We start from the raw sequence: 24982 nt of genomic DNA, 5'->3' as shown, positions 1-24982 counted from the left end.
CTATACTTACTCATTGCAAGTATAATTTGCAACTTGGACGCCATCCCCAGGTCTGAAACAGGTAATAAAAAAACATTAAAAATTGTGAAAAGAATCATCTTATTTTTTTTAAAAAAAAAAGTATTTCTATGCCAGTCAGAAAATAACAACATGCTAAATTGCAGTATGACGAAATACAATTTCAAGTTCTTGATCACAACATTACAAATTACTATTACATGTCAAATGCAAAACACATCAGCAACCTCAAAAGATGAATGAATTTTATCACGAGCATGCAAGAAGTCTGAAACATTTTCTGCTTTACTCTTTAGTAATTCCTAGCATTTGATTGATTGTATTTATTATTTTATCTTCCTTTTCTGAAACTTTTGGCTAATCCCAAAGATGAATATAAGTGATGATTAGATGAAACTGATGAACACCCATGAACTGGGACTGAACACGGAAACATATGTGGCAAGATCAAAAAGTTGACCACCAAATGAGCACGTTCATAGAGCTGGCTCCTAGCATTTGAGGTGCCACAGAATAACTATGTGCTATTGATTTGCATTGCATGCATAGTAGCAACAAATCTGTGTTGCTAGCCTCTACTTGACTGCTACAAAAAGAGTACCTGGTCCTAAAATTCCCACCATGATCTGGCATGTACCACATGTGTCTTTTTAATCACCTTGGCCTTACTGAAACCTTCCCTCCAAACAAAACTAACAAATGATGTTTCTTATTGAAGCTCACCTTTCAACCTCAGAACCTCAAATTTTGTCATTAGATCTCTGGTGGGAAACAGGCAAAGACATATGCAGAAAGAAAGTGCATAAAGAATGTTCATACAGATGCACAATGTTGCCACATATCTTACACTACTTTTCTACATAATAATCATATTTATATAGGTATTGGCTGTATTTTGACACCAGTTTTTGTATATCTTTGATGAAGAAAGCCATCACCAAACTGTTTGGTGTACTCTAGCAACTCAAAAAAGGAGTGAGCCATTTGAGAATTGCTCATGCAATTCAGATATTGTCAATTACTTTTTGGATTGAAATTGCTCTTCAAATAATCCATCACCAAAAAGTGGTGCCCATTTCATTCATGATCCTGCAAACTTGTGTTCACTTCACACTCAAACAATATTTAACAATATGCTGCATATTTCCATCATATTTGACACATGGCTGGATTGTAGATTTCTTGTCCATTAGAAATTCACACAGCTAAATGAACAAATTTCACAGAACAGTTCTACACACATGCAGGCATGTTCCACTTGAAGGCAAGCAAATGACTGAATGTGACAAGGAAGCACCACCAGCACTGCACTATGCACCATCAGTTCTAATTTTCTGGATGTGATTTGTATTTCACATGATACAGAATTTTAGTTAAGTTTCTGAATATTTATAGACATTTTTAATATGTAAAATGATCATATTTACTGAAAAACTAATGCCAAGAGAATAAATATTAACTGGTTCCAGCCAGGGCTGCCATTAGGGGTGTGCGATACGTGCCACCGCAACGGGCCTCGTGCTTCCGAAATATTTATATTATACAGGGTGTTACAAAACAACTTCAACAATGCTTGGGCTGGTACATATCATAAAAACAAGTAGTTTTCCTTATAAACTTTACCTCCATGGCTCTTAGTTTCTGCGCTACAAGCACTGAAAATCTACCCTGTATGTATGCAACCCAACACAGCAAACAATCGCTCTGACATCAACTTCCAGGGACACGTGGCAGGGATGCCACTAGCGTCCCTCGTTAAGAGAAGAGAAACGACTTGAAAACAACAACTTGGGAGTCTTACCTGAGCAAAATACAAAAGAATAATGGTACTTCCGATGTTGTAAGATGTATTTTCAGTATTTAGAAACAGACCAAGGAAAATAATTTCCAACAAATTTCGAACTGAAATTCGAGTGTGTTCATTCTAAAATACTTCCATGATGAAATCGACGAACAAACAAATGCAAACATAATTTATTGACCACCTCGTTTCGAACACACTGACTGTAAAGTTATAACAATTTATTTATTTGGAAATTACACCTAGATATTTTAGTGCAATTTCTAATAGAGTTGTAACATAACATGAGGGCAAATCCCTTACTGAAAAGAAAATAATGTACAGGGCTCTTACAAAATAATGAAAAATGCAGTTTTATGTAAATTATTTCAGAATAAAACTAATAAAGGCATTAACTCCTTATTAAGAAATGTCACCAAATATTCCATACTTATTGATCGATTGATTTGCTGTTTTAAGACCACTTTATGCATAGTAAGGCTAATTGGGGCTGGACCTACAGTTTAAAGTGGGATCCGAACCACTATATGCTTCCACCGGGTACCGAACCCGGGACCCCTTGATAAGACTGCAACGACTCTACCACTGCACCATTGAGGAGGTCCAATCCATACTTAAGTCAAGCGCTGAGTTGTATAAGATAACAGCACTTGAAGAAAACTAAATTAGTATCATTCTATGAACGAATATCTTATTCACATGCAATTGAACTATTCTGTGGACATTTGGCGAAAAAAATTAAATTGTATTGTACTGACAAACCTCAGGCTTGGTGTCTATAGCGGCCGTGTTAAGAAACACAGCGATAGGTGTTATGAGGCTAAGGTAACAAAATAACTAACATACAATAGGTATTATAGAAAACAGTGGCAATCAGGATTCACTAAACACGTAGTGCCTACAAACTTAATTGACAAGTTCAGTGTCAACTGACATGCATGTGAGAAAATTTATTTGACATTACAAAAGTGGGTTTCAAGAAATTTGCACAGATTATTTACAATACTAGGAAGATGCGAATTAAAAACCGTGTTACAACAAACTCTCTCCTCGCTCGCTCTCTCTATCTATCTATTTAGACAAACTGGGTAATATCAAGTGCTCTATTAATGAAGTTATATCAAGGATTTAATTTTCACTGAAATGAGTTCGGCTAATTCATACTGCATTTACATGGGAATTAGTTCCCTTATTTTGTGTTTTTATAGTTGATTTTTATCATCAAACAAAAAAGATTGTTAATTAATAGAAAGCCATTGAGAACACATCATAATTGTCCACATTTTTCACTAGACATTTGAGAGTAAGGGTGACATTTTTGGAAGGCACCCAAATTTCAACCTTTACTTCACTCTGTTGCAAAGACGAGCGAGCTTCAGACATGTGGGTCACTTCCCAGGATAATTCTTGTGTACATCAATTTTTTTCATTTTACTTAACCTTTCTGCCTTTTATTGGAAATCACACAGTTGACAACAAATGGTCCAGTGGCACCTTTGTCCATGCAGGAACTAGAATCCGGAACCTTCTCACTGTAATCGGTTACGGAGGCAGATCAAGAATATTCCTTTGCGGGGTTTTGTGTTGCCTTGTGCATTTCGAGCACCTTATACAGATCATGACTTGACATATGTATGGATAATTTGGTTCTAGTTATTAATAAGTAGTTTATCCCTTTATTCTGAATTAATTAATGTTTAAAAGTAGTTTTTCATTTTATTGCAAGAACCCTTAACATTATTTTCTTTTCGGTAACAGACTTGGCCCCGTATTATGTGACGGACTCGATTAGAAATTGCGCTAACATATCTAGGTATAATTTTCAAATAAATAAATTGTTATAACATTATAGTCCGAGTGTTCGTAATGAGGCAGCAAACACATTATGCTTCATTATGTATCACATTTGTTCATGTGTCGATTTAATGAACACCTGTTGCACGTGTCTCTTCCAATCATTCCAGTCCTGTTTTGTAATCCTGCCTAGGCATGGGTGTTCTTTGCAAGTGTCCGTTCATCATATATCATCACATCATATCACCACTCACCCTCATCTTCATGATAGGCCAAAAGTGGCAGAAAAGAGAAGTAAAATAAACCAAATCAATCAATCAGCCATGCGATTACTGACATTGTATAACACACAAAACATGATGGAGACATTTTAGAATGAACACACTTAAATTTCAGTCCGCATTTATTGGAAATACCTTGCCTTGGTCTATTTCTAAATACTGAAAATACTCTGACAACATCGCAAGTACCATTATTCTTTTGTATTTTGCTCAGGTAAGACTCCCAAGTCGTTGTTTTCAAGTCTTTTCTCTTGTGGCAACCCTGCCTCATGTCCCTGGAAGTTATGTCAGAGCGATCGTTAGCAGTGTCGGGTTGCATACCTACAGGATAAGATTTTAAGCACTTGTAGCGCAGAAACTAAGTGCATTGGAGGTAAAGTTTATAAGGAAAAGTTATTTGTTTTAATGATATCTACCAGCACCCAAGCGTTGTTTAAGTTGTTTTGCAACACCTTGTATAAATTATAGCATATACATATTATTATTGAATCTTTCATTCACATTCATTTCCTGTGCAAACGTGATCACATTAGAATAGAAGACAGAAAAGAAAGGAAACCTGTATTAGCGATAAAGCGCCATTTATAATAAGCTTACATACTATAGAAAAAGTAACCAGAATTTTGAAACAGGGACTGCAAGGTGCAAGCCTGCTGTCTCCAATGGAACACAGTTGAATATCTTGTTTGTGACTACAACTTTCGACATATTTCCTACCATAAACTATGGTCAGAGTGTACATGTTTGGCCTCACGCACTTGGATTTTACGATCTAGTTAAATTGTGAAACGGTGAAAAGAAGGATTGACCATGACAGTTAAACTTGTCCTTGGTCTAGATTCCCTTTTGTATGAAAAACATCCACAACCGAAATGGAAATAAAGATGTGGACATAAATTTATTTTTTTTCCTCAAAACCTCTCCTAGAGAAGGAACGTTTAGAGATTTTGCCAGATTTTACCACTATGCCAAGCCAACAAGTTTCAAGTCTTAGTCATTATATCTTGAAGCAGTAGTGTGTGCGGCTTACATCGAAGTATTGCATTTGCACACACACATTTATGTTGTAATTACATGGATATACACACATATATAGGGTCACTGAACTCCACGGCAGTGTGGTTACAGTGTGAACCACCGACAAAACTTTCTCAGCATGTAGAGGACGTCAATGCAATCAACTTTCCTTAATTACAGTTTCTTCTCTGATGTCTCATTTCGACTTTAGCCGTAAAAAGAGCATTTTCCTGTCAGAAGACATCAGAATCTTTAGTATACTGCGGTCAGACAGGATAGGATCACACTCAAGATATCAATATCTCTGATTAAAACTTAACGAGTCTTGAATGTAACGATGAGCAGCAGCATAACTTGGGTTGAACACAAATCTGTCTTTCAAACACATAAAAGGTTTTACATTCCAAAACATGCACATTTTAATATACCTGGAAATTTGTTCCCGCAAAGTCACACCTTTGACGATAAGCAGCAATGCAAGGATTAAGCGAAAGGAATTATCTAAGGAGTCTCATCCTGTCTGCTAACATGATCACGTTTCCTTAGAGTACTGACGTAGTATGTTATTTGACAGAAAAAAAAAATAAAACCTACATACACACAATGCTCAAAGTAGGAGGGGGGTGCAACATGCAGCAGAAATCCTCTCAGATAAACAAATGTTATAAAGCATCCTCCAGCTAGGACAATTTGCATTAGTATCTCCTCAATCCCCAGCATTGTCTTAATGTTGATCCCCATAATCACCCCTCTCTCCCGTTCTCCAAACTGCACCAAGCATTCACCCAGTTAGGAATTTCTACTTCGAAAACTGCACAAGATAAAAAAATATGTTTTTCGAGGGCTTGTAGTGCCGAAACAAGGCATACCCAAAACGTATTAAGAAATCTTGTTGGTCTTGATGCCCTCCACAGGCTGCCAAACTTTGTTGGTAGTTCAAATTTATGTTGACGATGAGGTGGAGGTAGGAGGTTTGAGTGTAGAATTTTACGAGGAATGGAAGATGTCTACATATTCATTTTTCACAATACAAGGACCTCGCATTTCCTAACGGCGGCCCTGGTTCCAGCACTAATATCAGTTCAAAAATGCTGCATCAATATAATGCTTGTGGTGTGCAGGGAACCACACCAGAAAGGCATGCAAATGTAATAATTTAATAAGCAAAGAAAAACACAGAGGCAGTGAATGCAAGACACACACATACAAACATTGCAAGTCTGATTATGCTGAATGAAATTAGAGAACACATGACACGTCCCATAGGAAGTCAGAAATTTTCCTTTCCACTTTCACATTTATTGCTTTGAAATTTAGCTAGAAAGTTTTGAAATATCCAAAATACTACACTATCTTGATTATCACTGATGCTTTATCACTCAGTCAAGATAGTAATATTTCATTTTCAATGTACTTAATTTCAATTGTTAATTTTTATTTTTCACATGCCAGCAAAGAATAGTGCATTAGCTTTTGTGTCAACCATAGAATAGCTATAGGGAAACCCAAAGGTGATGATGTGTTTGGCTGAACTGAAATTGATTTGTAAGGTGCAGGAAAAAATGGGTTACTTGTGCTGGCTTGAAAACGGCAAGAATTTTGACGACTGAAAAAGTATCAAAGAAACGTAGCAGCAGCCATAAAGGATTGGGGCAGGCAGTGGAAAATGTTGGAAAGCACACAGTGGAAGTTTCCAAGTCTACACAACAGCTGAAATGCACACAGAAGTGCCTTGATTTATTTTAATTAGGGCTGAGCCAATACCAACATTTGCCGATACCGATTCGGATACCTTAATCGAGTCCAACCGATACCGATACTTGCATAATTCCAGTATAAAATAACAAAGGCTAGTTACTGAGTCACAAAACTCATCACATCACATTCTATTAATGATATCAAATACTCCCAAATTATTCTCCTATAGCATTATATCACTTAAAATGCCCTGTGACATTTTACGTGAACTTCTTTCTACCCCCAGAGGATGCAAAAAAAGAAGTTTTTGAAATGTTGCAGATACACCGAAAAAATCGGTGGATTATTATAAGTGTCTTCCTTCTTCATTTCATGATCTTCAATATCATTATACATGTCTTTAAGGGGAGAGAAAGTTATAGCGTGTAAAATAAAATTTATCTAGTGCGTATAGCGTACAGCTTGCACACGGAATGCAAAATAAATACAAATATAAACAACATTCATATCGTTTTGATTAATCTGGAGAGGGAAGAAAATGATTGAAAAATATACACAAATACAGATCTGTATGCTCATTTTGCAGCTCTGTATATGCCATGCTGTCCATTATTCTATGTCATTTGCAATAAAAACAAGTCACTGCAGTGTTGCCATTTGGCAGCAGTCACACAGTAGGGTAGAGCACAAGAAGAGAATCGACAACCCTCCCTCTCACAGCGACATTCATCCCTTTCCCAGGAACTCAGAAATGAGCCTAGCTTTATAATAATGCTGGTTTTGAAAATGTCACGTTCTTAACCCACGAGTTTGCGAACAAGAATTGGCAATGAATGGATTCTTTTATTTCCACATAGCGTTTACCACCAGGCAGTTCAATGTCACGTTTTAGCCCTGCCTTTGGTCATGTCATCTGCTTCCCAGGAGGGTGCATTATTTTCGGAAATATACATGGAATTCTTGTGCGGGACCCCAACCTGTCACAAGGAAGGGTGAACGAACTTTTGAAAAGGACAGATCTTGACAAATGAATTGTTTCTCTTAGCCACTCTAGCCACTCAAAATCTTTGGTATCGGTGGAAGAATTCCAACTGATACTTTCCGATACCGAAACCGATATATTGGTATCAGTATCGGCTCAGCCGTAATTTTAATGTAATTTCATTACTTTTCTTATTTCATTACCTGTTTGCATTTCCTACACAACCAAAATTAAGTACAAGCAGAATACTTGTAAAATTTGCTTGATTTCGATCAATTTGTCAATGGGTCCAACCCATGCATTACTATCACACCAGGCAAGGTGGTTGGGAGTTCTTGGGAAAGAAGGATGAAGGTCACTGTGGAACTCATTTTGTGGATTTAGCATTTTTTTCTTGTTACCTTCCCTTCTGTGTGGCTGCTAGTATCAGCGACTTGTTTTTACTGTAAATAACAAAGAATAATGGACAGCAGGGCATACACAGCCATCCAAATGAGTGTTATTTTAATGAGCATTATTTTAATAACTGTATTTGTATATATATATATATATTTTAGGTCGCTTTTCTGCCTCTCCAGGTTAACCTAAAAAACAAGAAAAAATATGGTTTACATGCAATTGAAGAAGGGACACTTACAATCCACCAATTGTTTTTAGCGCAACTGCAACACTTTAAAAAGTAGACAGAGCATCTCCCATCATGAAGCTTATTCAAGACAAAGTGGAAATCATTTTCATTTTCAAATCCATTTCCCCTGATTTTACTAGTTTTCTGGGTGAGTTTTCAAAATTCCCTTATTTTTAAAAGCTTTCCAGGACAGTGGGAGCTCGAATTTCTTTCAAAGAATCACAATTGGTTTCAGGATCTCATTCCACTTGCTAAAATACAAAAGTTGTTCTCTTGTAATAGATATGTACCGCAAGTAAACCTTTATGTGGTTATGATCGCTGATACAATTTAAAAAACACCACACAAAGCAAAAGAAAAGCACAGTGATACAAAAGACAACATGCAGAGTGCTGGGTTACCTGCACACCCTTATTTTATTTTAACATCTATTCAAGTGTTAGTGACTGCACTGGCTGCTTACTGCTTCATGGTGCAGTTTCCTGATTTGTATGTCAAAGGGTACTGCTTCTCAGTCACTATGTGGACCATGGAACTGACCATCCATTCAAGAGCACTGCATGTATCACCTCCAGCACATCCTAGGTTACCATTCTCTGCACAGTCAATGATCTAAAATGTTTTAAAAATAATAATAAATATAATAATATTATTATTTCAGTTAGTGTTTACACTATTTTCTTGTTTATACAGGATAAGCTGGGATCATGAATTGACGTTATTGTTGGATGACCCCAAAAGAGTACAAATTAATAATGATAGAATTATAAAAATTACGAAGAAATTATAGAAACAATAAGAGCAGTAAATCAATACATATACATTTGACTAGAATTACTCCAGTATTATAATGAAAACAATTTAAAACATTCTGATACACACAACAGCGGGTGTGGAATGTCAAAGAAAACTACGACTTTTCATCATAAATGAATTTGTAAAGAACGTAATTTTGCAGCGAGATATTAGAAAGTGAAACTATGCTTTTTAAGCCATTATATACAACTTTCACCAAATTTGTTCAAAGTGATTTAAAAGTATACATAGGCATTTCAGAATTCACCAAATTTATACGTTACACTGATAACTCACTGGTGAAATCCAGAACGCATTCACTGTGTACATGTACAATAATGTGATGAACATAATAATTTTCCTTCTCTTTGCTAGCCTGATCACTGGTTGATCACTTTGGATCTTGTCACTGAAGTTCTCGGGTATGAGTCCTGGCCTGGGCATGGATGTTTTTGGTGAATTTCCCTTCATCAATTTCATTTAATCACTACTCATACCAGTCATTTTGCGACAAGCCAAAAGTGGAAGGAAAACAAATACCAAAAAATACAAATATTTCCTTTGCGAATTATGCAACAAATCTCACAATATCCCACAGGAGTACAAAAAATGCATCACTGTTATGAAACACAAGCAAAATACAAAATCTTTCATTGCTTTCTATTACATGCAGAAAAAATCTCTATATGTGCAGAAAACATATGGAATAAAGCAGCAAAGGCTGCTATCAGAGTTATCTAAGAGTATTGAAGTGAATCACTTGTACCAGCCATCAATGTTGAGTCAAGATGTATTGTGATATATGAACATGTATTAGAAGTCCATTCCACATTGCGTAGCAATAATATTCTGTGAACCACATAAATTGTTGCAAGATTGTTCTTGCATAAACTACGAACACAATTCACGATTAATGTGGTAAACAGTTTTAATATTGCATAAACAAAGTTTTGTGCATTGCGAATTGAATTGTGTTTTGTAGATTAATTTCAAAGGATCACTGCCATCATTAACTGAGGATACAGCATCTGGGATGAGATGGCATCGTGTCACTGCTTTGTTTGTTCCCAATCCAATTTGCAATGCTGAAACATGAAACTTCATTTATGCAATATGTACACAATGTAATAGATCACTGAAATATCAGTGTCAATGACTTATGCAATCAGTACAAGGGTGCCCACAGGATTTTTTCTCAAGGGGGCAGAGTCACAAAAACTTGTTGGTATTATTATTACATTACTATTACTACTACTACTTATGTTTTTCATTTTTTTTAAATTACATAGATTTGTAATTTTCATATTCTGTACATCTACAGGGTGTTTCTGTGACCATATTACAAACTTACTGGGATGATGGAAGGGAACAAATGCAACAAAATGAGATAGGGAATCCTGGTCCGGAAATGTCCCAGTCAAATGTTACAAGCCAAAATATTCGAAGGGCAGGCAACCACGCACAACTCGTAGGGGAACCATAAAAGATGTCTGAAAAAGTGGAAAACAAACACAGAAGAATCACTGTAGTGGCTGTAATGAATAGTACTGCAGCCATCATTGCAACAGATGTTCAAAGTGACGCACCCCCTGACTTGATACTGGCATGACAGTGTCACAATAAGCTCGGTCGCATCCGCTCTAATATCCCACGAGTCGTTCGGACCACATCACAGGCTCCAAGGATTCTTGATAAGAGTTCCTCTACATTACTCACAGGTCTCTCGTAGACAACAGGCAAGTGGCCCCTGTGGGTGCCCACAAATCAGTACATAACTTCTGAATTAATTTTATTCTATTTAATACTGTAAAAAGCACATCCTTTCATGTGGTGTAATGTTTCATTTAGTTTTCATTCATACCATTAGACTCAACAGAGTTGAAAGAAAAAAAATCAGTACTCTGAATTATACATTGTCTTGAATTAAACATAATATGCAATCATTCCACACTAAGTCAACATGCTGTTTCACCATGTTCTTGCCGATTCTACCGAAATTTTGTAAACTGGATGACATCATGGATATAAAGAAAACTTTTGTAGTTATATATCCTTGCAGTTGTCAAATTTTTCACAAAATAAGCGAACAACAAAATCTGAACTGGATTTCAAGTTCATCTAATTGAGCTGGATATTTGGGAAATGTAAATATCTTTTCAAGCTATATTTTAACTTTTGAAGAAAAATATCTCTGGATCCCCCTTTAAACTGTAGGTCCAAGCTGGATTAGCCTATCTGCTCATAAAGTGAACTTAAAACAAAAAGTCAATTCAATTAAAAAAATGTCCCTGAAATTGTTCTTGCTGTTGTTAATTGATTCTAAGAGTTCTATTCTGGGATTATGTTGGAGTTGTTTGTTTTATACAAGACATCTATTTGGAGAGTTTGATGAAAATTGCATCACACACCTTTTTCTGATATTTTAGGTGCATAATATCACTCGGTAACTTTACTTTTCAATTTTGGAATGTCTTCAAATAATGGAACGTTATTTGAAGTATCACATTTAGTGGATAAATTCTTAATGCAACTAAAAAAGGGGACGTGTTCATATTTTCAAAAAAAAATTTAAGTTAATCTCATCACAAGGTACTATCATCTACAATAAAAATGAGATGCCGGATCCTGAATAGTCCTGTACCATGGCCGAGCGGTCTAAAGGTGCAAGCTTTGGGCTCAGGTTATGAGATGCACACAGGTTCGAGTCTCCTGGGAAAAGCATAACAACTTTTCACCTGAGATTCTGGCCTGTTTATGGGACCGGTGGCCAGCCACCACCGTGAGGAAATTGGGGAGCTATGAATGAGTAACATAACCCAACCACAACTGGGAGTTTGTCGTGCTAACCACACATCATACCGCAACTGGTTGGATGATCTTCCACCTCTGTGGGAGTGAGGCCAGCAGTTGGTAGGCAGGCACTGTCCCTCATGGGCTACTACACCACGAATTATTATTTTTATTAGATCCTGAAATAATTGCTTCCTTATAAGGGATAATTATGTGCTGCTCAATCATGGAGGATTGTAAATATTAGCTTTCAATGTAGACATTTCCAAGATCTCTACTTCAATTAGATTAACATAAAATGAAATTTAAATACATTATGCTTGTTCATTTTGGGGCAAAATTTGACAACCTCAAGGGTCTGTAGCTTCAGTGAATCTACTGAAATAAGTAAGAAGTTAATGAAACCTCATTGCCTGCAATAAGAAAGAATGTGCTGTTTATAATATTAAATCATTAATAAAATATATTTTCCAACATAAAGCATAAATGATTACCTGCTGCACACTTAAAGTTTTAAGTTTTCCTGTCCTAAGAGCATTCATAGTTTCAATGGTTTCAACCGTGCTAAAGGCCCAACATGCACCACAAGTTCCTTGATTCCGTACAGCTGTAACAGCATTCTTCTCTCTCCTAGAAATGAAACAATGAAAAATACATTTAGCATTTGATAAAATTCACATATCACCATCAGAGTTTTCTATGGACATTTTCAACAACACATTCTGGTAAATCTGATGTGGAGCAAGTCTGATCAACACCCATACATTTCCTCTTTGCTGCTAATTTGTGAAGTAGTAGAGATTAGATACTGAAGTATGAACAAATGTCCTAATAGAATAATTTGAGAAAAATTATGTAGCAGTAAATAAATAACAATATTGTAATTTAGGCATTTTTGATATCCTTAAACAACTATAACAATAGTAGTTTAGCATCACACAATGAATACTATAATAGCAACTTACCAATCAACTTTTTTTGGTAGATTGTCCACAGATCGTTTTCTGACATTATTTTCAAGAATCTGCTCTTTATTTCTTGAAGTTGTTCTCAGGTACTTATGTAGATTAGGCTGCAAATATTGCTGTAAGAACTCTTCCTCTGTCAAATCAGAGAATTGTGTTATTCCATACAAAGCACTATTGTTTGATGTTCTATTCTCATTGAATTTCTCTATCTTTCGAAGGCTCTCCTGAAACAGAAATAAAACAATAAGGGTGCAATCAGAGATTGGCTGTGGCTTAACTACTACAGAAGGCTGATTGGGTTATATCCGACTGATTTGGCAACGCACTTGCCACCTGTGTAGTAGCACTAGAACCTTGAACTGGCCTTGAAACCAGTGTTGTGTTTGAGCTGGCAGTTGCCAGAGCATTGTGTTCGTTCTAGTGAAATGCCGTCGTAAATTAACTGTTATTAGAAAGGGTACATCATGGCTCTTTTCCATGCACATTGTTCATACAACCGAATAGTGAAAGTGTCGGGAAAATGGTTTAAGCAAAGGGATGACCACCGCTAAAGATATCGTGGGCAAGCAAACACAAAAGTTACATAAGGTGGAGACAACAAAGGTGAATGCTGCCTACTTCAAGGGTCAGGACATGGAGCAGGAAACAGGAATTCGTGTTATTCCCTTTCATAACATTCCTGTCAAAAGCCCTGATGCCAGTTCAATGGATTTCTATGCATTTGAACTGTTACGGCGACATCTACAACATTGCCGCCCCCACACCTCAATGGCCTATGGGGAGCCTGTAAGGAGGAATGGGATGGAATCCATGTGCATGTGCTCCAACGTAGTTTGTTGCAGTGGAAATTGCAATGTCAGGCGATAGTCCATAATACTGGTAGCCCCACAGAACACAACAGGTGGTGGCAGCATGGCTTTTCATAAGGTAAGTACACTTTACGTATTGGTCAGATATAACCCGATCAACCTCTGTATAATTGCATAAATTAGTTATGGTAATTGGCCAATCTTAAGTACTCATGTGAAGATTGTGAAGTTCATTATTTGATTCCTAAGTTGCATTTCAGGTGTGATGTTTGTCCTCACACCAAAAGCAAAGAGTTGAAGGCAAGTTTGTTCTATAAAAAAGCACATGCTTGATTGCTCCATTTCACGAATTTGATATTATTTGAAGAGTGTGATATGAAACAACATGCACAAAATATGTGTTTCATCAAGTTCAGGAGGCCAATTATTGTTGTTCATATTATACATTTTGTTGAGTCTTAAGGGAACGACTCATATTTAAGTCATTAAAGAAACTGAGACTAGGTTAGATCCAATCCAGTGTTTAATGGAAGTGTCCTACATATCTAATATCACATAAGCTGCATTAAGAAATAAATATTTCAGTTGGAGAAACAGAAAATAAGAGAAAAATCTCCTGAGTGATCCCAGGTATGATTCTTGGAGGAGGCACATTGAAACTGTAGTTCCAATACTGATTAGCCTATTTGAAAATAAAGTAGACGAACTTTTCCTTCCTCATCTCCCTCAAAATTGTTCAGTTGGATGATAGAGCACAAATTATGAATTTCTACCTTCTGTGCTGTCAAAGGAATAACAATACCTATTAAAAGATGCCTGAGAGTTTTGACAGCCTGTAAACAAAGAAGCCAACATCCATTCTTGCCCTTTGTTATAGGTCAGCGAACTGAAGAGGAAAAGTGCTTCAGACAAAGTTAACGTGGTGTAGCCTCGAGCCAAATTTAAAATTTCATGAAAAAGTTCTTTTTAAAAAATCCTCATCTTGTTCCTCTACTGGATAAAGAAAAAAATATTTTTTGGCTACTGTTTCCATACTGAACAAAAGAAGGTATGATTTGCAAACCTATCATCCATAGTTTCCGAGATCTTAATTTCTATTTAATGCATTAAGAGATTTTAAATTTCCCAATGAAAACACGACTGGCGTCAGCACAAGTAATATATATATATATATTTCAAGAACTTGCAACACCAAGTTGCATTGTGGAATTTTAAATTTCCTGCTGAAACAGGCTGGGTGTTAGCGCAAATACCAGGAAAAACAACCTGGATGTCTAAGGGTTAAAGTGGGTCCTTATTGTTAATGTTACATGCATAAATACCTTATGAAAACTCTTAAGGGACTTTGTGAAACACATCAGCTGGTAGGGATCCTAAAATACAATGCTATCCATTGAAGTGTAGACCCCAACGTCAGTGTTTGCGCTATCAGCAAGCTAGGTATCATAGTGTGTCGAAACTAGTTGCCTTCAATGAACACACATTTTTTATACATCTTTATTAGGACACACACTAACATAAGCTGGAGAGGTGGGGGGGATAGAAACCAGATCCTGAAAGTAGAAAGGAGACTGTGAAATGATAAGGGTTCTCGTCTTGTATTGTGTGGCCTGTTTATTAGTCTGGCGACTGTGAAGTGATAGGGAGCTTGTTACATATTGTGTTTTTTGTAGTGTAGTCAAGAACAGTGAGTAATGGCTCAGCAAATGTTTTCTACTGCAGTAAGTATTTATTTATGATTCATATACGTTAACTCAATCCAAACAAGAATTTCAAAGGCAATTAGAAACAACATTCCTAGGTGTAAAAGTTTCATGTGATTTTTGTCTCTGGGGTAGATTACAAAATGCTGTATACAACGCTTCTTTGGATTTCCACAAGCAAGTTAGTTCCGTGAATTTTATCTCTACTTTCTAGTAAACTCTCTCCTTTGATCATGCAACTTATTTTAGAATGCATATTACAGTAATTCCGATGCAAATCCACACACCCTGGACGAACCGAAACGTAACATCCGCAAAGAAATTACCAACTATAATCAACAGGAATTGCAGCAAGTTATGAGTGACATTATCAAGAGGTGTCACAAATGTGTGGACAATGGTGGGGGCCAGTTTCGGCATCTTCTTTCTTAAATTGGTAAGTAAATAAATCACTCTTGAAACTAGTTATGACAACTTGCAAGCTTGATTCGTGGACAGTCTACAGTGCCGACATAGGGGCAAGAACATCTCGCTTGCCGATAGCACAAACACCGACGCAAAGGTCTACACTTCAGTGGATCGCTCTGTATTAACTCTCTATTTAGCTTGGAAACATATGCTACCTATTGAATATAGTCTGATTAACACCAGGCACGGATCAACGGGGAGGGCGATAGGGGCGATCGCCCCTCCCAACTGCCATGGTTTGGATATATTATTATGCCTAATAATATTCAAGACCCGTTAGTTCTGTTATTTTATCACCGTGTTTAAGAGGCTCGAGAAGTCCACTTTATGCTCATGATAGGCTAATTGGAACTGGACCTACAGTTTAAATTTGGATCAGAAAGATTCTACAAGATGCGTTAAAAGGCAATCGGACCTGAGACCACTGCAGAGAATGCATTTTTATCTCTTTGTTTATTCCTTTTACTTCTCATATCTGACAGTTTACCGTGACAATGGGAGGAATTATGATAACAACAGAGGCGTAGCAATGTGTGGGTGAACCGGGCAAGCAGCCAGGGCCTTGCGTCCCATGGGCTTATTATTATTTTTTTAAATGTAATAAGTAGAAGTGAGAAAGATAGATGGAAAGGGCTAATTCTAGTGGCCAATAAAACTGCAACATTTTAACCAGTTATAAATTCTAGTGAAACATTACACTTTGATTGAATACGTCAACTATTTAGTATTTTAAATAAACAGGGTGGTAGCCGTCTGATTTTAGAATATCCAGGAAGCCAAACAACAATGAAACGTTCTCTTACAAAGGTTGATAAGCATAAACACAATTCTTGACTTCTCATAACTTAGCAGTTTAAGAACATCGAGAAACACTATACACATTAGAAACAACAGAAAATTAAGGAAACTTCACATATTTAGTGAAATATGACCAATTACTACAACATTTCAGACGTATACAATAAAATGAGATTCACAATAATTATGCACTTTCTGAAATTAAAAATTAACTGATACAGGTAAAGAGCAACGATGTCAAAATGGCTATATTAGAAAAAAGGTAAAATTAGCTAAGTCCAGATATTTACTAAACTCACGTTTAGTTTCAAAATTTACTTTCCTTGAGTTTGAAACTTCTGCTTTACATTCCACGTAATTTTGTAATTGAGAGTGACCTAACACAAAACAGCACAACAATGTTTAACATACAACAGTTATTGTTCATTGTTGAAGCTCATTACAGTAGCTATAAAACTACATCCAAAAACTGATGACCAGACACCCATAAGAATTAAATTGTACTTTTACTTAAAGTAAAAGTTCTTCATGCCGGATTTCCATTCAAAGTGGAAAGATGATGACATCTGCCGGATAGTACGCAAGTTTTTGAATTTTATTATATTTGAGTTGCTTTTCTGTAATTTCTGGCTAATAGCGATGATGCTGATCAGTGATGATTTAATTGAATTTTAAAAAGGCCACTTACAAGAACACCCATGCCCAGATCGAGATTAGAACATAGGTACTCCTGTGGCAAGATCGAAAGTCGGCCACTTAACACACTCGGTCAACAAACTGGTGTGTTTATGTTATTAATGCTGCATTGATTTGGCATACTTCTTGCTCACTTTTCTGCCACTTTTAGCTACTCTGAAAGATGAAGATGATGAGACAGTCACAAAGAATACCCATTCCCAGGCCATCATTTGAACCAGGAGCCTTATTAATGCTATATATGTTCAAAGGTGTTTGTCTATAAAATAGATAAACACTGTGGCCAACAGGTCTTAAGAGTGCCAAAGCTTGCCACCCAGATTTCAGTTAGATGGCACTTAGTGAACTCACAGAGCCCCATCACCGCTGCTGTGTGCAGCTTGATAGATTACATTGCAGAATGAATGCTAGTTATTCTCTTTATCTGCTATTTTATCTACTACTGTGTGTTATATTTTGTGCTAACAAATTATAACACACAGGATTATTCTGAAGTAACTTGGATTCTTGCTATAACACGATTATGCCTTGTTTCCATATTGAACACACTTTGCTAACAAAGGCAGTCTTTTTTTTTTTTAGCATTAATTACGTAAAGTTTCCACCCAATATCTCATGGATTTGGATGGCAAGTAAAACTATAGGACCTTTCCCGATAAGGTTTTTCCCTACCGTTTGGTAGGAGACCTCATGGAAGTTCCACCTAGGACAATGGGCCTGCCTCTGTGTTGGTGGCCCTATACTAGGTGTGATAGTACATGAGGTTTTCCGAGCTGTACAAGTTTGTCAACTCTGAAATATTGCTGAGTCGGGAAGTTCCTACTGTGGCTCAGCATCCACTGTTGTTTGCTGGGGTGAACTTTACCAGCTTACCACGGTACAATTACAGTAATCCCTGAGATCTTCCATGTTACTTCAGGAAAATGTAGCTATGTAATGAAGTAAGTCTTGATAGCCAGTGTGTGTGTATGTGTGTGTGTAGGTATGCAAATAGTAGGTAAGGTAATACAAGACCACTAACGGCTTTTCCTTTTGGGTCTGCAAAGTAATTCCTTAAGATTGTAGGTTAGGTTGAGTGATAGGTAATTCAAGTGCTATATGTAATTTTTATTACCTTAGATTAAACCATGTCAGTATTGCAGACTCAAATGGAAGAATGGCGTATTACAAGAGATTGCTGTGACATGAAAGCGAGACTACAGCGCCTTGAATAACGTAGTGTGGAAAACGGCACAGTTCTGCGCGTTCTGGCTGGTTCCACTCGAAAATGATCCGCTAGAGGCACTGGTGTTGAGCCCGGTGCTTGGTGTTCGACTGCTTATAATGGAAGTAAATGGAGTTTTCGCTGCAACGTCTGATTCTTTTACGTGAAGCATTTCTATGAATGTGATAATTGCTATGATATTTGGTACAGTGGTCGCGAAGACATTAACGAACATTCTAGACAGTCGACCACGTCCTGTTATCGTCATACTTTCGTTAATAATACGGGAGAAAAAATACGCGTGGAATGCTCTTGACAACTAAATTTTTGTGTATGAATTAGGTTCATTATTATCATCATCATCATCATTTCTTTTAAAGATATACACACTGAAGCATTTGTATTTTTGATATTTACTGTCTCTTTTCTTCCGCTTTAAACTAATCGCGGCGATGATGACAATGATGATTCCATGAAGCGACAAGGGGAACCCCACAAAACTTTCTTAGTGCCATCGACATGAGTGTAAGGAAACTTTCAAACCAATGGGACAAGCGACAAGGGATGTTCACACTGTCACACTAGTGACACACACTTCCAGACTGTAAAATAGCATTCATTGCACATGAGGGTCCAAACAGCAAACGACACGTTCATATGGCGTATTCGCGTGCTACTTGTTACTTCGGTCGGAAAGCTCCTTAAAGGAAGGGTGCTCAGACCGAAGCGACGCGCTACAGGGGGAGTTCCCAACTAAGTGACAAGCGACATGGTGCCTTCAGTCTATTAGCAAGCGACACTTATCGCTTGAGGATTTCACCAACCGAACGCTGGCCTGTGCTTCCCGTCATGCCGCTACGATGTGAAATGTTGCTCTTGATTGGCTCCTTTCCAAGCAACATGTGTCACTTCGGTGTGAAAGTTGCCTTGGACCGAAGGACCCGTGTCGCTTTGGTGTGAAATCCTTGTATCGTTTGTCGCGTGTCGCTTTGGTGCAAAATCTCCTTGAGGAAACGGTGCAGTCAGAGCTTGTGTCCCTAAGGTTCGAAAGGCTGCATCGATTACGGACTGCTCGCTTCCAAGCGACACTTGTGGTTTGTCGCCTCGGTATGAAATATCTCTCAGGATACTATTTATATTCTAATAACATAGAAAAATAAAACTCTAGTACACAATCCAACACCTGACGTCCGGAATCACTTTGCGATGTTTCTTCTTGTGTTACGCATGCTATTTATTTATTAATTTTATTTTACTTTCCTTTCCAAATTAATGTCATTTCGTGACTGCAAATCACTCCACAAATGTAACTGTTTCCATCAATTCACGTACCGCCTTTCAAGACAAACAAATCTACATAATATATTCCAAAAACTAACAAAGCCGCATTAATTTCATAAGAATATTAGCACCGACATTGATCGCACTGCCATCTGTGTTTCTCATCCGTCTGGGGAACCAGTTTCTTGGGTCGTTTTCCACACTACGTTATTCAAGGCGCTGTAGCGAGACCTTATCATACACAGATGCAATCGACATTTATATCAGGTATATTTGTTACAATTGGCCTTGCGTCCCTCTTCCAACTGAAAAAAAGAGGCCCTCACAGATGATAGAGACGTTGACGGCATTGTGAGGCTTTCAACTGACATCTACCTGTAACAAATAAACCACATCTTTCAGGATCTGAAGAGACATATAGGTATTGCCCAGGAACACTCAACAGAATTATGAAAGCTATTGAACTGACAGGAAAGCATATCAGATGTCCTAACTTCACGGCCTCAAAATCAACAACACAAGGATGTTCACAGAGACGAATTCTAGGTCCAGAATTGTGGAATCTAAACCTGGAACCATTTCTAAAAAAATTAGGAAATATTTCGGGATCAAAAAATTCACCCCTCTTCACAGTAATTTCTGGATCCGCCATTGATTAACACTCGGATGGTAGCAGAAACTAGGCATAACAAGAGAGGGGAGAGAGATGTAGGAGGGATGGTGTCCCATAACTAGCAAAAGCTTCACAAAGCGTTTTTTCAGCTGTCTCACTATCATGATGATAAATCATAGGAGCAACTCTCCGATATCAGATATTTATACAGTGGCATAGTAATTCTTTTACCAACTGGTTAAAAATATAAAAAATTTGCAAACTAGTGGAGGTTGATTTACTATGTTCAACTTTTTGCTTTTTATTAATATAAATCAATTAGATTTCATATTTATGTTTCTCTTGCATTGTTGTTTTACTTTTATTGTGGGTATTTTGTTATTGGTGTAGTTCACGCACACACAGACAGGCAGACATTATCCATTGGCCTTTGTGTTTTTCATTTTCTTAGTCAAGTATATTTGAAATTAAAACAAATTGTTTATCTTCGTTATCATAACAAAAAATCCAAAACAATGAGTTTACTTTTCATCAGCTGTACCTAACAACCTGAATGATATTCAATAAATAACCCATTTAAAATTGCTTTGGTATAAATTGAGAATACCGGAAGTATCTCCGAAGGTACAGGATATACGATTGGTAAAAGGTGTGTGGTTAAAAAAAAAATAATCTAAAACCCATTGCAGGTGCACGTCAAACTACCATGCCGTTTCCCCAATAAGAAACTGCTCCTTGGAATGTTGAAACTTTAAAACTGTGAATAGCCACGGTTCGTGTGTGCTGCAATACTCAGATTACTTTCAAATTCGGCATATTCACTAATTTTGGCCTCGTAATCACGAATCTGCAGTCACGTCTAGAAATTGCAAAATTACCTTCTCAATTACCACTATGATTCTCCATATACTAACATGGAAACGATATGATGATGTCTTCCTTTCCGCACAACGGTCTTGCTACCAATGTTGCTCAAATGTTGTGCAATAAGTGAGAGCCTTGATTTGCATGTGAGGAAATGGCATCTTGCGTAAAGGTGGAAAACATGTTTGCCCCACGAACCATTCATGGTAAGGTTAGGTTAGGTTAGGCAAGCATAGTTAAAATTAAGGGTGATCATAAACATAATTTTGAAATGCTAATCATTGCAAAAAATAGTTCTTTTCTTCATAAATGAAGGGGGTTTTCTCCGTTCACGGACCCACTTTTTTCGACATATTTTGCAATTTCTAGATGTGACCGCCAAATTTTAACTGCAGATTCGTGATTACGAGGCCAAAATTAGTGAGTATGCCGTATTTGAAAGCAATTGAAGATACGTCCGGTATTCTCAATTTGCTCCATTGCTTTTGACATTAATTTCTAATCTCTATTTTGGTAGAACTGCTGTTTACATACAAATTTAAGTGATCTTAACTAGATAATGAATACGTGCTATTATATCTCTATTGTTGTATATTTTCTTTACTTCATGCAATAATAATAATAATAAATTGAACTTTTTTCAATATCATATTGTTAATAATATCTATTATTGGCCTATTAATTATTAACTATTATTATTAGATGTGAAACATTTGGTTCGGACCTGTAGGGTAAGTCGATTGATTGTTTTGCTTTATTTTACGGTAACAGTTTGATATAGGCAAACAGATTTCTTCAATTTTACAGGAGAAAGTAATTACGGAACTGAGTTTCTGTATACTTTTGAAAGGTCTTGGAAGTGTTTTCTCCCTTTCTTTCTTCAATTTATTCGGCCACTAAATCATGTATTTTTCGACAATAATGTCTCTCCAATTTACAAAATCTCTTACCTCCATTACGTTTGACTATGTGAACCAAAAGTTCGGTGTGTTTGATGATGTAACCTCTAGTCAGTGTTTCCAAACATGCCATTGTTTTGCCAGAACATGACAATTTTAAGGGAACAGTTTCATACATCGGAGACACATTTCTTCACTTTTACACAATAAACTACTTACGGAAATCAGTTTCTCCAAGGTTTACAACGTTCGTCGAGGTATTTTCTTTAATCGTGGAATATATTTGACCGGGAAATCACGTATTTTTCAAGAGAAATATCTCACCGACGCACAATTGCCATTGCTTTCATTTCCTTGCCCTACGACAACCGGATGCTGTGTACGTTTGATGACATAAGCACCTGTCAGTGTTTCAACCCGCCCTTTTTTTTTACTATGCTTGCCTAACGTAACCTTATCCGAAATGGATTGTTGGGCTATCGGTCAGCTACCGTGCATAATGGTTCGTGGGGCTATCCGTGAATGGTTTATGGGGCTATCTGTGTATGGTTCGTGGGGCTCTCCGTCAGTTACCCAGGCTATCCGTGCATAATTTATAATTTCCACAGGTGACAAACACGATAGTAGGTATTTTTCGGTGAAGAAGGTTGAAATACTACATACCCACAACGTGAGTCAAGATGTGCCCGCCATATTGTGTGTTCCGGAAGCAAAGAAAGGAATAAAAAAAGCACTTAGAATGTGAAAAATTGAGTTTGTTTTCGTGTAAGAAGCATAATAGCACCTTGAACTATGTTCCGCAATACACAATTGGTAAGTACGAACCATGGAAAAAAAATATGCGATTTTAATGTGTCGGTAAAATTTTCATATCCCCAAAACGTATTTCTTCAATTTTACAGGAGAAAGTACTTACTGAAATGGCTTTATTTATACTTTAGGAAGGTCTTGGAAGTTTGCTTTCACCTCGTTGAAATTTTTTTGCCGGTAAATCATGTAATTTTCGACATTAATGTCACTCCGATGCACGAAAGCTGTTTCCTTGATGTCCGTCTACTACGCGAACCAAATATTTGCGAGCGTTTCATGATATAACAACCGGTCAGTGTTTCCAAATATGCAGTTTTGTAACTGTGTAACAGTTCTAGAACGTAAATAAACGTGAGTTACTGTTCATCATTTCTGATTACGAACTTGCGACAACATGACGTGCACAGGATCAGTGGCATGCTCAATGTGAGGTTGATGAGGGTTATAACCCCCCCCTTTCGCCCAGTATCTCTAAGGCTATTTATGAATGGTTCGTGGGGCTATCCGTGAATGGTTCGTGGGGCTATTTATGAATAGTTCGTGGGGCTATCTGTGAATGGTTTGTGGGGCTATTTATGAATGATTCGTGGGGCTATCCGTGAATGGTTTGTGGGGCTATTTATGAATGATTCGTGGGGCTATCCGTGAATGGTTCGTGGGGCTATCTGTGAATGGTTCGTGGGGCTATCTGTGAATGGTTCATGGGGCTATCTGTGAATGGTTCATGGGGCTATCCGTGAATGGTTCATGGGGCTATTTATGAATGGTTCATTGGGCTATCCGTGAATGGTTCGTGGGGCTATTTATGAATGGTTCGTGGGGCTATCCATGAATGGTTTGTGGGGCTATTTATGAATGGTTCGTGGGGCTATCCGTGCATGGTTCGTGGGGCTTTCAAACCCGAAAAAATTTCTAATTTTGAAAAACAAATTTAACTATGTTTCCTAACCTAACAGAACCTAATCTAACCTTGCCGTGCATGGTTCGTGGGTCTATCTGTGCATGGTTCGTGGAGTTTTCGAACCTTGAAAAAAATACAAAATCAGTAACACGAAAGTAGGTATAACCACTGATCATGGACTACGCTAGTCAAGATTTCTCCGCCATATCGCGTGTAACGCAAGCAAAAGCGAACAAAATAAAAATACTCAATATTTCGAAAATTGAGATTATTTGCCTGCAAAAAACGAAACGCGAAATAGAAGAATCCTTACGAATGCAGAATATGTAAGTATCAATGTGAAAAATACGAAAATAAGGGAATTAGAGACGTTTGGTGGTTACCGAAATTTTAATGTTTCGGAATGCATAATAGGTAAGTACCAATGTAAAAAATGACGAAATGAACGAGTGAAAGGTGTTTGCCTATATCAAACTGGTACCTATTTCACTTCTCTTTATGTTCCACTTTTTGCTAATTTGCAAAGATGGGGATGAAATTGATGAATGGACACTCACAAACATTAATGCCCAGGCCAGGATTCGAACCCGGGCGTCGTAGCGCGATGTGCTAACCACTCCGCCACGGGGGCCGGCTTGGGCAAGTCGAAGAATGAAAACATACCTGGAAGATCCTATATCTCTTTGAATATTCTTCCGTGAAAGATTTATACGTTTTGTTAAACTTGTGGACAAAAGTCTGGAAGAGCTCTTCATCCCCTCGATTATCTTGAATTTTCAGAGGAATTCCAAGAAAGCATAGACCTATTATAAGCAACCCATAACCAACCTTCCTCCAATCGATTGCCATTTCATTCGTTTACGTTAACCTTAAATGACTCGTTTTATAAAAATCAAAAAGTCCTTATGCATCGTCACTATTAATGATAGCCACTATGAATGTTATTACACATAAGCTAGTTAGAACATGAAAAACTCAAAAACGACCATAAACACGAGCACGGTTGACGCACATGACTTCTGCTCTGCGGTGCGAGAAATTTATATTTTATAATATACCATAGATTAGAAACAGGTTGTATTATGTTATTCACATTCAAATCAATTCTCAGAATACAATATGTAAGATTTTTATAAAGATATAAAATATAGATACATAATGTAT

The 24982-nt window shown here is 37.2% G+C and overlaps 1 protein-coding gene across 2 annotated transcripts in view; it reads right to left on the bottom strand.

Annotated features, from left to right (window-relative positions):
• The window catches only part of LOC145977912 (cathepsin O-like), a 32887-nt gene extending 7917 nt beyond the window's left edge, over positions 1 to 24970 (bottom strand). The window contains exons 1-5 of one of the 2 annotated variants that reach the window (XM_083110222.1): positions 24482 to 24970; positions 12770 to 12996; positions 12299 to 12434; positions 8683 to 8831; positions 11 to 52 (exon numbers count right to left, since the gene is read on the bottom strand). In XM_083110222.1, the coding sequence (XP_082966348.1) occupies positions 11 to 52; positions 8683 to 8831; positions 12299 to 12434; positions 12770 to 12996; positions 24482 to 24667 (740 nt within the window). In that variant the 5' untranslated portion in view covers positions 24668 to 24970. The remainder of the gene's footprint in view (positions 1 to 10; positions 53 to 8682; positions 8832 to 12298; positions 12435 to 12769; positions 12997 to 24481) is intronic. The other variant, XM_083110232.1, reaches the window with a different exon arrangement.
• Between the last annotated feature and the right edge of the window lie 12 nt (positions 24971 to 24982).

This window comes from Lepisma saccharinum, chromosome 1 (assembly GCF_977018435.1).
Source record: "Lepisma saccharinum chromosome 1, izLepSacc3.1, whole genome shotgun sequence".
Classification (NCBI taxonomy): Eukaryota; Metazoa; Arthropoda; class Insecta; order Zygentoma; family Lepismatidae; genus Lepisma; species Lepisma saccharinum.
This window is presented reverse-complemented; position numbering and strand designations above follow the sequence as displayed.